General features: G+C 43.2%; 1 protein-coding gene across 1 annotated transcript in view; it reads left to right on the top strand.

Moving 5' to 3' along the window:
* The window catches only part of gpr83 (G protein-coupled receptor 83), a 44993-nt gene that overhangs the window by 12411 nt on the left and 18741 nt on the right, over positions 1 to 13841 (top strand). Inside the window, exon 2 of the mRNA XM_076885388.1 lies at positions 1070 to 1195. Within this exon, the coding sequence (XP_076741503.1) occupies positions 1070 to 1195 (126 nt within the window). The remainder of the gene's footprint in view (positions 1 to 1069; positions 1196 to 13841) is intronic.

Genomic DNA, 13841 nt, shown 5'->3' with positions numbered 1-13841 from the left:
GAAATCACTGTTTAATAATGGTGTTTTGTATTTACTCGGATTATCTTTTTCTAATGTTAAAATTTACTTGATAATCTGAGATCAGATTATCAAAGAGATCACGAATGGGACAAATAATCTTTCAAGGCACTGTAGCTGCAAATGACAGAGAAAGAGAAAGCTTGGTGTTTGTGTATTAGTGGGGCTGGAGCAGCAGCTCCAGTTTGAGGACTGGCATGTGTTATTACGGAGATAAAAAAGAAAAAGAAAAAAGCTTCACCTTGAATGAGCCCTCTGTGGCATGCCAGGCAACTCAATATTACTCTCCATTCTTACCTACCCCAAGGATCACTAAACAACTCCTGCCTCACACACCCTCACCCCACCTTCTCTCTCTCTCTTTCAGATTTTCTTTCAGCACTTTTTGAAATAGTGCACTTAGGCTATTTAGAACATTTGATCATATGTGCCGAAAAATCTAACACGATGGCTGTATCCTGCATGACCTGTACAGCATGTGTCACTGTAACTGTGATTATAAACACTAGAAGAAGCAGGAGCACACCTCAAGTGGGGATGTCTGACAGTGCAGGCTATAAACTGTAATCTTGTGTTACAGGTGCGTCTAAAATTGCTCCCATCTTTGCTGACATTTCCTCACCTGAATCAGAGCAGTGTAAAAGGTTGCTATGCTATGAAAGCCTCCAATGGAAAAAAATCTATAACAAAGCAAAATGTTCCCCACATGGCATACACTATTTTTAGGGGTCTACACTGAACTGCAAGAAAATTACTAATAATTCTGATTTGTCTCATTGGTGCACTAGTATTCCAGAGCTGTTACTTAGAGTTAAGGCTTATTGTTGCTGTGGGAACTGGAGTATGAACATAGTTAGCTCATGTCTGTTTAGTGGCTGCTAATCATTATAATCATAATGAGAAGTACTCTAAGAGCAGCCATGTTAGGCTGCTCTTAGAGTACTTCTCATTTTTGGAGTTTTAAAAGTTGACGTTCCTCCCAGTGTGTCTACCTGATGAGACCGTTGACATTTCTCATTTTGGCCTGCCCTGTGTGTGTGCACTCCTTTAGGTCCGCTTTGTGAACAGCACCTGGGTGTTTGGAAGAACTATGTGCCACATCAGTCGCTTTGTACAGTACTGCTCACTGCACGTCTCCACCCTCACGCTCACCGCCATCGCGCTGGACCGACAACAGGTTTGTCTATAAGGGAGTTGGGGGGATGAATCTGTGCAATTTTTCAAATTTTAAGGATACTTAGGAGCTTCAGAGAGTCTCTGTGAGTTCTATGATGCACAAAAGCAATGGTAAAACAGCAACAGTTGGTGAAAAGTATTTGAGTATAAAGCATAGTAAAGACAGAAAATTATATGCTGGGAAGTCACCATTTTCATATTGTGAGCACATGAGACAATTACTCCACTTTTATTATCACTAGTACTTTCGGGTGCTCCCTATTCCCCAAGTGGTAACCACAGTCGATGGATTCGCATATTTGATTTGGAACAGACTTCCTGCTGAATGTCCTTCACAAAATCTTCAATTTTTTCTGGAATCAACACTAAGAGTACACTAGTTTGTGACCCCATGAGGCTCAGTTTGTGTCTCAGTCTTTATTTTTATATTTATTTTACTTGCTATAATAAATCAAAGAAGCAGACAATAAAGTTTATCTATGAAGGGCAATGTGTGTGTGTGTGTGTGTGTGTGTGTGTGTGTGTGTGTGTGTGTGTGTGTGTGTGTGGTATTTCTATTTTTTCAAACTGTAATGTTTATTGAACTTTCTAAATAAAAAAAAAGTAATTTTACATGTATGATTTTTATTTTGTATTGTCCTTGCTATGTTTGGAATTTTGGTGCAATTTATTGAGGTTTTTCTGGGGAAAAAAATCACACTGACGATATAGAGGTCTTGAAAGCTCACAAAAAGAAATGTATCAAATTTTATATACTTGGCAGGGCTATTGTTATACAAAGTGCTACTGCTATTTTTCCTGTCAGATTTTAGTGCCTTTCATTCCATGCATTGCTGCCAGCTCTTCCATAATCCCAAACTCTGTTATCCCAAGTGCAAAGACGAGTAACTGGACTGTGTCACAGCCCAGGATAAAAAGAGTAAAAAGTGTTATTTTTCACTCCACATTTCCCATAAAATCCTCAATCAAACTTGTTACGGTTCACCTAGAGAGGGGCACATTATCAAATGCTTCTTTTGTCTCACTGTGGCTTACGGTGGGTTTGTGGGAAATCACAAAGCTGGTCTCCACTCCTCCATTCCTGGATTTGTAAAGCTTGGTGAAAAGTCCTTGCTGCACTTGCAGCATTGCTAGCAAATGGTCAGATGTGCGTTTTCGCTCTGCATCAGTCAAATTCAAACTGTAATGCTTAAACACAGCACTCTACTCTTTACAAAGTAGGCACTCACTCTTCCTGACTTAAGTGGTTAAATACAGTGGGGCAAAAAAGTATTTAGTCAGCCACCGATTGTGCAAGTTCCCCCACTTAAAATGATGACAGAAGTCAGTAATTTGCACCAGAGGTACACTTCAACTGTGAGAGACAGAATGTGAAAAAAAAAGCCATGAATTCACATGGTAGGATTTGTAAAGAATTTATTCGTAAATCAGGGTGGAAAATAAGTATTTGGTCACCTCAAACAAGGAAAATCTCTGGCTCTCACAGACCTGTAACGTCTTCTGTAAGAAGCTTTTCTGTCCCCCACTCGTTACCTGTATGAATGGCACCTGTTTGAACTCATCATCTGTATAAAAGACACCTGTCCGCAGCCTCAAACAGTCAGATGCCAAACTCCGCCATGGCCAAGACCAAAGAGCTTTCGAAGGACACCAGGAAAAGTATTGTAGACCTGCACCAGACTGGGAAGAGTGAATCTACAATAGGCAAGCAGCTTGGTGTGAAAAAATCAACTGTGGGAGCAATCATCAGAAAATGGAAGACATACAAGACCACTGATAATCTCCCTCGATCTGGGGCTCCACGCAAGATCTCATCCCGTGGGGTCAAAATGATCATGAGAACGGTGAGCAAAGATCCCAGAACCACACGGGGGGACCTGGTGAATGACCTGCAGAGAGCTGGGACCAAAGTAACAAAGGTCACCATCAGTAACACACTACAACGGCAGGGAATCAAATCCCGCAGTGCCAGACGTGTTCCGCTGCTGAAGCCAGTGCATGTCCAGGCCCGTCTGAAGTTTGCCAGAGAGCACATGGATGATACAGCAGAGGATTGGGAGAATGTCATGTGGTCAGATGAAACCAAAGTAGAACTTTTTGGTATAAACTCAACTCGTCGTGTTTGGAGGAAGAAGAATACTGAGTTGCATCCCAAGAACACCATACCTACTGTGAAGCATGGGGGTGGAAACATCATGCTATGGGGCTGTTTTTCTGCCAAGGGGACAGGACGACTGATCCGTGTTAAGGACAGAATGAATGGGGCCATGTATCGTGAGATTTTGAGCCAAAACCTCCTTCCATCAGTGAGAACTTTGAAGATGAAACGAGGCTGGGTCTTCCAACATGACAATGATCCAAAACACACCGCCCGGGCAACAAAGGAGTGGCTCCGTAAGAAGCATTTGAAAGTCCTGGAGTGGCCTCGCCAGTCTCCAGACCTCAACCCCATAGAAAATCTGTGGCGGGAGTTGAAAGTCCGTGTTGCTCGGCAACAGCCCCAAAACATCAAATCAAATCAAATCACTTTTAATGTCACATCACATGTGCAGGTACATTGGTACAGCACATGTGAGTGAAATTCTTGTGTGCGAGCTTCACAAGCAACAGAATTGTGCATCACTGCTCTCGAGAAGATCTGCATGGAGGAATGGGCCAAAATACCAGCTACTGTGTGTGCAAACCTGGTAAAGACCTATAGTAAACGTTTGACCTCTGTTATTGCCAACAAAGGTTATGTTACAAAGTATTGAGTTGTATTTTTGTTATTGACCAAATACTTATTTTCCACCCTGATTTACGAATAAATTCTTTACAAATCCTACCATGTGGATTCATGGATTTTTTTTTTTCACATTCTGTCTCTCACAGTTGAAGTGTACCTCTGGTGCAAATTACTGACCTCTGTCATCATTTTAGGTGGGGGAACTTGCACAATCGGTGGCTGACTAAATACTTTTTTGCCCCACTGTATATTACAATCCATATCTTGTTAAAAACTCTATATTTATTTTTTAAATCTGAGCTGAAATCTTTCAGGACCAGCAAACTCACATCTCTCATAAATGTCAGTTCCAACACATTTATAGTGAGGCTGAATTAATTTGCATGCATGTACATAAACTGTTTGATGATTTCCCACAAAAATTGCAAAAATAGTAATTCTCGGATGGGAAGTTTATCAAAGACTCTTAAGTGTATATTTATTTATATTTTAATTTTAATTTCCCATTGACCTCCACTCAATGGGACAACCAAATGGACAGATGTGATCCAAAGGCTTTACAATGCCCAGGTGAGTCAAATGTGTTTACTACCAGGTCAAATTTCAACAGCATTCTGTGCTCTCATTGGTGGATGTTTCAATCACTTGCCTGGAAGATGGAAAAGTTTATCTTGTGCCCTGCCCACATTGTGTCACTAGTAGTTCCTTTGCCCTTTGTGACTTGAAGTTTTTCAACTTTCTATGGTCTGGGAAGGCTCGCAGCATTGTTACATGTTGTGTTGTCGGTGTGATCATGCAATTCAGAGTTGATTTGAATTACAGATATGCACATTATTTTCTTTGTTGTTCCAAGTCACAAGTTTTTGATTGGGTTGGTATTTGACCCAACACAAGATTTTATCCAAACTTTTAATATCCCAAATGCTACTATGCATTCCAAGGCATAAATAAAGTAAAACATCCACGGCAAAATGACATATACTCAGGCAGCGCAGCAGCATTAATGAGAATCTCAGCTCCTCAGCAACTGACTGTGGTAGAAAGGCAAGGGGGAGTGGAGTGGAGATGCCATGAGCAGAAAAATCAATATTTTATTTAGTTTGATGCAGGTTGTTAAATCTCTGATATTCAGAACATATTTAAAAGAATGTATTTCAGAAGTAAAATGAAAGAAAAGTGAGGTGTTGCTGTGGAAGAGCATACATTGTTGATAGCTGCATTGGTGTTAAGAGGGGGTTTGTTTTGTTTGAATTTCAATAAGGCAGCGAATTTAGTCAATTTATTTAAAGAAAGCAAAACATGCCTCTTGTTTTAGAGGAATGTCTCAATGAAGACAAAACATCTAAATTGCCTGGTCAATTTTGCTCAGGTGGCACCTATATACATCTGCCCCGCTTGTAGACTGTTGGATTAGTCATAAATAACACAGTAACGCAGTAGACATGCAGAGAGGAGCTTTTTGAAAATGTCAGGCTGCAGGGGAGTTCATATCTTTTCTTCTGAAGACTCACAATTTTCAATAATGCAGTTTCTCAAAGGTCCAGTTGCTTTGGCCACCTCTTGGTGCTTACCTGGGAAATCAGTCAAATAAATGACGTCATCTGACCTGCATTAGATAAACTGCTTTACATGGTGTGATTATTCAACAGTGACATGGACTGTTGAAAGTTAAAATTAAATGTGGCTTTCTCACCAGCAGCACGAGGACAGAAATAAGTTTTTCTTAATGCAGGTTTTATTAGGATTAAAATTGACCAAAAACGATCTGCTGCAACATTCGGAGCCATCAGTGGGAGAAGAGGAGGAAAAGGGATGATGAGTGCGAAGTCTTTAAAATTAAACGAATATAGCATCGGGGTTGCTTATAAGCAATAAGAACTATCATACAGAAGACAGAACAAGCAAGGCCTTTTTTATAGTTCTTTTATCTGTAATTGTAGAAACTACCATTGTTCTTAGCCACCTACACATTACACCTACAGGAGCTGCTCAGTAGGTATCTGAATTTATAACAGACGCAAATAAAAACTGAAAAAAGTAAAGACGGGAAAGAAACACCTTTTAACCATCTCATGAGTGTTAAGGTTGCATAGTTTGTCCAGCAGAGAGCACTCTGCAACCTGTTGGCAACAGGTGTTTGGAACCAACAACCAGCTGATCCTAGAGGGCGGAGCGCGAATAAGCCATTCACAACTTGTTGTGGCATTACAACTAGATTATTTTTAAACTGCACCGTCATATCATTTTATTATGGATTCATAAATAACTGCACATGCCAAATATTAGAGAAAGCTGTTTATTATTTGTGTGTCCTAAAGAAAAAAAATCTACTGATATTCACACCTGATGTTCTGTGGTTCCTAAACGCTGATAACCGCACTTTTTGTTTGTGGAAACAAACATTGTTATTGTGGAATATCTAGGAGAGAAGAATATTCACAAAGTGACTAGTTGTTGTGGAGCGGTTAGCACAGCAAGAAGCTCCTTGGTTTAAATCCAGTCTGAAACCTTTCAGTGTGGAGTTTACACTGTGGGTTGGTACTTTAGCTTCCTGCCACAGTTCAGAGACACACATGGGTTTGGCTGACTATAGGTGTGAATGGCTGTCTGTCTTTCCTGCAAAAGATTGGTGACTCGTCCAGTATGTACATGTCTCTTGCCCAATGACTACTGGAATAGACTAAATATGGTCATATCACACTGATTTTGTGTATTATCAGCTCCACTGCTCTGTCAGTGCCTCAAAGTTAGTGCAATAACCATAATTTTACATATGTCAGGCTTGTGACAGCAGGAAACAACTGGGCTTAACTTTTCGAATTTTTCTGTCAGAAACGCAAACCCATGACACACAGCAAACACACAGTTCCTGCCATGTCCTCCTCTGTCGCATTTAGCTATCACTCCTATTGGCGGTGCAAATACAAACAGGAAAAAAAGAAGTATGTAGCACCCCAGGCAAAGCTTATTAAGTGAAAACTGCAGAAAAAAAAGACTAAATCCAAGTGCTTTGTGCCAGAGGAACTATGAGTCCGTACAGGATACAATCGAATTTGGTTTGCTTATTATTACAGCTTTTCTCCCTCGTCTTTTCAAACCCATATCTGAACAGAGGACAGAACATCAACCTCATCCAACAAAATAGTCTGCAGTTCTCATGCCAGGATTTTAGCCTGAGGCTCACCAGAGATTTTACTGCCCAGTTATTTTTTGTGGTGCGGTTTCATTAGTAGCATACATTTGATTTAAAAATGTAATATTTTTTCATCTTACAAAATATGAAAATATTAATTATAACTTAGAAGCAAAGTAAAACTTAGAAAAACTCTGTGAGCATGCAGATATGAACAGAAAGTTGGTGTCTGCTGAGAGACTGAAGTAAAAAGGTTTTCTTAGCTTAATCACTTGCGATGTCCCTCCACTACTCCTTTCACCGTTATGAAATACTCAAAGAAACTATGAGCTTCTTGTGGAAAAAAAGGTCCTGGACAGACACCATACCCTGAACCCACTGCTCCACTCCTCCCCTGCAGCCGAGCCACCAACCACACCCCCACTTCCTGACTTAGGCTGCGGACCGATCCGGCCTAGCCTATTCTCCCCCTCCAGCGAGAGCGGAAATGACCACCTCTGCCCCTGGCCTATGGACCACTTTGAACTTAAAAGGCTGGTGAGCCAGATGCCACTGTGTGATCCAGGCATTAGCATCCTTTATGTAATGGAGCCATTGCAGTGGGGAGTGATCCAAACAGAGCTGGAAGGCCAGCACCGTAGAATAATGACGGACGCACCTGCTCGCTCCCCAAGTGGTACCCCAGATACTGTACCTCCCTCCGTCCCACTGCACACTTGTTTGGTTTGGCCGTGAGCCCCGCCGGCCTCAGGAACTCCAGGACGGCAGCCACCGCTTCATATGCTCCACCCAGGTGTCACTGTGGATGATAACGTCATCCAGGTAGGCAGCAGCATATGTAGCCTGTGGACACAGCACCCTGTCCATGAGGCGCTGGAAGGTGGCAGGACCTCTGAGCAAGGCAAACGGAAGTGTGTCGAACTGGTACAAACCATACAGAGTGGAGAAGGTCGTTTTTTCCTTGGACCGTTAGATAAGAGAATCTGCCTTGGTTAAATCCAGCGTTGTGAAAAAACGAGCAGTGCCTAACCGGTCCAGGAGCTCGTTGACCCGGGGCATGGGATAAGCATCAAACTGTGACACTTCGTTCACCTTGCAGTGTCAACACAGAACCATATAGGCCCATCTTTCTTCACCACAAGAACTATGGGGCTACACCAAACACTGTGTGTCTCTTCTATTACTCCTAGCTTTAGCATTTCAGCCAATTCCTTTTGCACAATTTGTCTTTTGTGCTCAGGTAACCTGTTGTGCCGTGAACGCACCGTCACACCAGGGTTTGCTTTTAAAAATGGTGCTCTGTGTGATTTGTACAGAGAAGGCAAGGGGGAGAACACATTTGCAAACCGCTGTTGTAATGCAGAAACATCCACTCTCTGGGCCTGTACGAAATGATCATCACAATGGAGGGAGGCAGGAATGGTGGAATTTGGCACCTTCGGCCCCAAATCACACAGATATATCACCTCAACCTCCTTAAAACATAGAGAAAGCCTGAAACTGCTTCTCTAGAGAACCTGCTTAACCTGTTGGGCCGTGAGCATACCGTCCTTAACCAGGCTCACTGAAGAAGTAGTTTCAGGCTCACTACATACTTTAAGGAGGTTGAGGTGATATATATTTGTGTGACTCCTCCCTATCTCACCGTACGACTTCACAGTCAACGTCCCCCACTAGCTGTGTGACCACGAAGGGTCCTTGCCACTTGGCGAGCAACTTTGAGCTAGAAGAAGGGAGTAATACAAGCACTTTTTCTCCCGGTGAAATTTGTGAGTTTAGCCCCTCTATTGTACAGGTGCTGCTGACATTCCTGGGCCTGGAACAAATATTTTCTTGTGATAACCTTCCCAACGTGTGCAGCTTTGCTCTCAGGTCCAGGACTTATATTGAATCTCTTTCTTGAACTTACGAATCATGGATTTTAACGTCTTATTCAGCCGCTCCACCAGCCTGTCAGTCTCAGGGTAGTCCAAATAGATTTAATTCCCAGCAACTGTTTGTAACCCAGTGAGTTTACACGAGTCAGTAATGCACTACAACATGTTATTGTTAATTGGGATTTATCATTACTCTGTTAATCAGTGAGTTGAGCTAAAGTAAATCAATAGTAAAAGATAAATAATATAAATATAAGAATAAAACCCCAAAGAGTATATTTAACACCCCTACTGGTTAGGAAGGAACAAGCCCCGCCTTCCCCTGCTCTGTACCGTCACATGTGCTCAGACACAGAGAGAGACGGAGGTGCACGAGACCATCGCTGATTTTCAACGCCAAGCTTGTTGCTGGAAAATAACTATTAACTTGATAAATTGAGCAAATATCCATACCGGAGATCTGCATGGACCTTGAAGAAACGGACCTGATTTGTTGTGAACATTTTGGACTTTGAAACCATCGAGATCTGCACGGGAGCGGATGAAGTGGACAAGATCCTCTCTGAGAGTTGAACATTAGAAGTGTGCTGGCTAGGTTTTTTATGGGATCGTGAGACCTGGATTTCTTCCTGACGAGGAAGATGGCGAGCCTTTCCCTTTGAACTGAACCGCAGCCATTCCGAGTTGGCCCAGAAGGGCAGGTTGCTCTTCTCTCACAAACAATTGCAACAGTGCGGTAGGACGAAATTGCACCAATCACAGACTTTTGACCTATTGGATTTGACTTGACTGAACACTGACTATTAACTCCGGCAAGACTGACATATCTGAGCTCAGATAGGATTCTGATTGTTATTATTATTGCTGTCACTGTATTTTATTTTATGTTTTCATTCCTGTTTATGAAATGCTGTTAAATTGTTGCTAAATAGTTTAATACAATTCATAGCAACTTTACCTGTGGCTCCAGTCATTCTTCTCCACGCAACTCACTTTATCCGAATCTAGCTATTGGCCCATTCTCTCCATCTTACTTTAACTTCCCCTACCCTGTCCTGTACTTGGCTACATGTTGATTTCTTTTACTGTGTGAGACATGAACGGTGTGCCCTGGTAAGTCAGTATCTCTTTCGGGATGCCGACTCAGGAGATGGCCTGAAACAGTGTCTGCGCCACACTCTTTCCAGAACTGGTGTGCAGCGGCACCTCTTCAGGATATCATGTTGCATAATCCACCAGAAATAACACAAAGCAACCCTGCATGTCCCTGCCCACTGTAAACACACCCTGACACACTGTCCCATTAACCTACTGTACCTGGGCCATTCTGTTCCCAAAATTAAGAAGTGTATCAGGCGCAAACTAACCAGAGCCTTCACTCTATGCACCTAATTTCCAGTGGAACCAAGAGATATTTGTGGATGTCCCCATGCACGAATCAAACCTCTACCTACTCTGCCTACAGCAATGCCCCTGGATGAAGCAGGGTTTGGTGGACCAGGGTTTGCATACAGCTTGAATCCACCATAGCTTGACGTGCACCCCCTTGGCACCTTACCGGTATGCATAATGCGTGTCCTGGACTTTGCAAGGGTTTCGGAGGTCTAGTGACTTGGAACACCTTTCCCAGCTCCATTTACAGGCATTTTCAGCACAAGTGCTCTGGTCCTGGAACCAGGACTAATCGGTAGCCCGCTGGTGGCCACTCCACCAGGTGGTCATCTGCCAGTGTCAACACAACTTTGAGGCTTGCCAGCTTGTGACAACGGAACCATTCCACTGTCCTGACCGGGAGTCACTCAACAAACTGTTCAAGGACCACTGTGTTGAGCAGCCGAGTCTCCCCCAGCGTGGGGCCAGGCTGTAGTTACCTGGCTGTGGGGTCGTGCAGGTGGCTGTGAAGATCAGCCTCACCTGACACCACGCCCTGAACCTGCTACTCCACTCCTCCCATGCAGCCGGGCCACCAACCACACACTGCCACACACTTCTATGAAGAAGTTGATATATCCAACAACCTTGCAGCTTCTATACTGTAATCTTTACAGATGTGTCTGGAATTGCTTCAAACTTTCTTGACATTACCTTGCACGACTCAAAACAAGAAAAAGTACACACCTTGAACAGCTCCCAGAACAAAAAAAACAAACAAACCAATCGTTATTTTACATATTGCAGCTTTAGTGTTGGATAATCATGATTTAGTACCTTGTACCTTAAGCTTACTGATGTACCATGGGAGGTTTTTTTTATTCTAGTAACACATGTTTTAAGTTTCAAAGGAAAATTCACGCTTGCCTCAAAATTAGAGGCTGTGAGCCTTGTGTTGTACTTAAATAACTTCTCATCCATGTTGGTTTAAATAATTAGTGACCTTTTTAGCTTCATTGTGGTAGATACTTGAGAGCTTCTTCTCACTGTGTCTGCTCCAGTGCTGACTCAGGAAAGCTAACTATGCGCAGGTAACAATTTGATCTGGCCCCGTTGATCTGGGCTCTCTGATTCATAACTGTGTTTTCTGCCTCCCTTCTCTATTTTGAGTATTTTCCAGCGTTGGAGGAATAGTTCTTAGATTTTTAAGTCTACCTCTTTGCTGTTTCATAAGAAAATGTATGATAGTTAGGGATGCAGCGATACCGATGCACATTATATGGTATCGGGCCGATACCATAAAATGTGGGTGTACTCATACTCGCAAAAGTTAACCGATACCATGAATCGATACCAACTTACTTCATGAATCAGAGGGTGGCCTGTACTTTCTGTGGTAATTTTTTAGATTGGCCGCTAGGGGGACATGTCGCCAGGGGGTTAGGCGAGTGAGACTGGCGGCTCTTGTAGCTACGCTAAACAAAATGTCAGCAGTGTGGACTTACTTCAAAATTTGTGAAGATGACAGAAGCAAGGCCGAGTGCAAACTGTGTACCAGTAAGATGTCCAGGGTAGGGAAGGAGAGTACATCGTTCAATAAAAGCAATTTAATAAAACACCTGAGGACACATCATGCTCTGGAGTACACCGAGTTTGCTAAGGCTAACGCAAGACCAGAACAGCCCACTTTAACTCGGGTTTTGGAAAAGCGATGAAAAATGTCAAGAGAAAATCCACGAGCAGTTAAAATAACAGAGGCTCGGACTCATTTTATCGCTCTGGATGACCAGCCACTGTCGGTCGCAGAAAACGTAGGATTTCGCCGTCTTCTCAGCATACTCGAGCCGCGATATGAGATTCCCAGCCATCACGGACGTAATGCTGCCAAAACTTTTTGAAGAGGTAAAAAAACACGTGCATAACCTCTTGCAGGAGGTTTCAGCCTTAAGTTTCACTACCGACATTTGGACAAGCAGTGTGTCCCCGATGTCGCTCCTCAGTTTAACAGCGCAGTGGATTGATGAGAAGTTTGTTCGTCATCAAGTAACACTACATGCAAGGTCGTTCAGGGGCTCGCACACCAGCCAAAACATCGCAACTGCTTTCGATAGTATGCTTTAAACCTGGGACATACCAAAGACGTCCGTCCACATAGTGCTCCGGGACAACGCAAGAAATATGATAAAGGCCATGAGTTATGCTGAGCTGCCCAGCCTACCTTGTACTGCTCACACTCTCCAGCTGGTTGTTCATAAGGGCCTTCTGTCACAGAGTGTTGCTGATGCGGTGGCAGTTGGCCGCAAAATAGTTGGACATTTTAAACATTCTGCTCTGGCCAGCTCCCATCTGGAGGACATTCAATTACAGATCAACCAGCCCGCGAAGCGGCTCCAGCAAGACGTGCAGACCCGCTGGAACAGCACCTTTTATATGATACAGTCATTGATCGAACAGAAACGGGCTCTGGGAATATTTGTGTCTGAATATGGACTCCCTGATATGCTCACGGCTCACCAGTGGACACTGCTGGAGAAGGTGATATCTGTTCTGGGTCCATTCGAGGAGTTAACTCGAAAAGTCAGCTCTGCAGATGCCATGGCTGCAGACGTCATTCCAGCCGTCACTGTGCTCCACAGATTTCTAACAAGGGAGACTGGCGAGGACCATGGGATCAAAGCAATGAAGGGAACCTTGGCTGCAGCTGTCAGGACACGGTTCACTGATGTGGAGGAAGACCCACTCTATAGCATCGCCGCGCTACTCGATCCCAGGTGAGTGTTGTGCCTGTGTGTGTGTGTGTAACTGTTTGACTGTATGTGAATATGACTGTGTATGTAACTGTTACTGCAAAAAAAAATGGTGAGCAAACCTATTGTCAGCTAACTTTTTTCTTTCTCTGTTTTAGATATAAAAATCGTTTTTTCTCCAGCACCACAACTGCTGCAAATGCCAAGGAGATGCTAAAACTTGAGCTGCTAAGGTTGCCTGGAGAGGAGGATCATGACCTGAATGAACCACCTTCAGGAAAAGCACGCAGTGACCAGCCCACAACTAGTCTGGACAGCATGTTTGATGAAATTGCAGATGAGCAGGCATTCGCATCGGTGGGCAGAGCTGCGGTAGGTTCTACTGTAGAGTTAGAGACATATCTTGGAGAGGCCGCAATTTTACGAGAAGACAAACCTCTACAATACTGGATGGTTAATAAAGTGCGGTTACCAAACCTGGCTAAAGTGGCGGGCAGATACCTTTCAGCACCATGCACAAGTGTAGATAGTGAAAGGCTGTTCAGCTCAGTGTCACACATTGTGAATGAAAGCAGAAACAGGCTCACAGCTGATCATGCAGAGATGATTATTTTCATCAAAAATAACCTGCCTCTCACTTTCCCAAAAACAGTTTAGTTCGGAGGTCACACCATTGCTTGCTGACTGAAGTTTTTTTTGTTTGATGAAAATGTGGACACTCTGCAATAGGTGGTTCATTAATGTTATGTGAATCTGAAAGCTGTAGACAGTGCCACATAGTTCACTGTTATTTT

The sequence above is a fragment of the Maylandia zebra genome, linkage group LG6 (genome assembly GCF_041146795.1).
Source record: "Maylandia zebra isolate NMK-2024a linkage group LG6, Mzebra_GT3a, whole genome shotgun sequence".
In the NCBI taxonomy this organism is placed as follows: Eukaryota; Metazoa; Chordata; class Actinopteri; order Cichliformes; family Cichlidae; genus Maylandia; species Maylandia zebra.
Note: the sequence above shows the minus strand (reverse complement) of the source record. Positions and strands in the feature narration are given on the sequence as shown.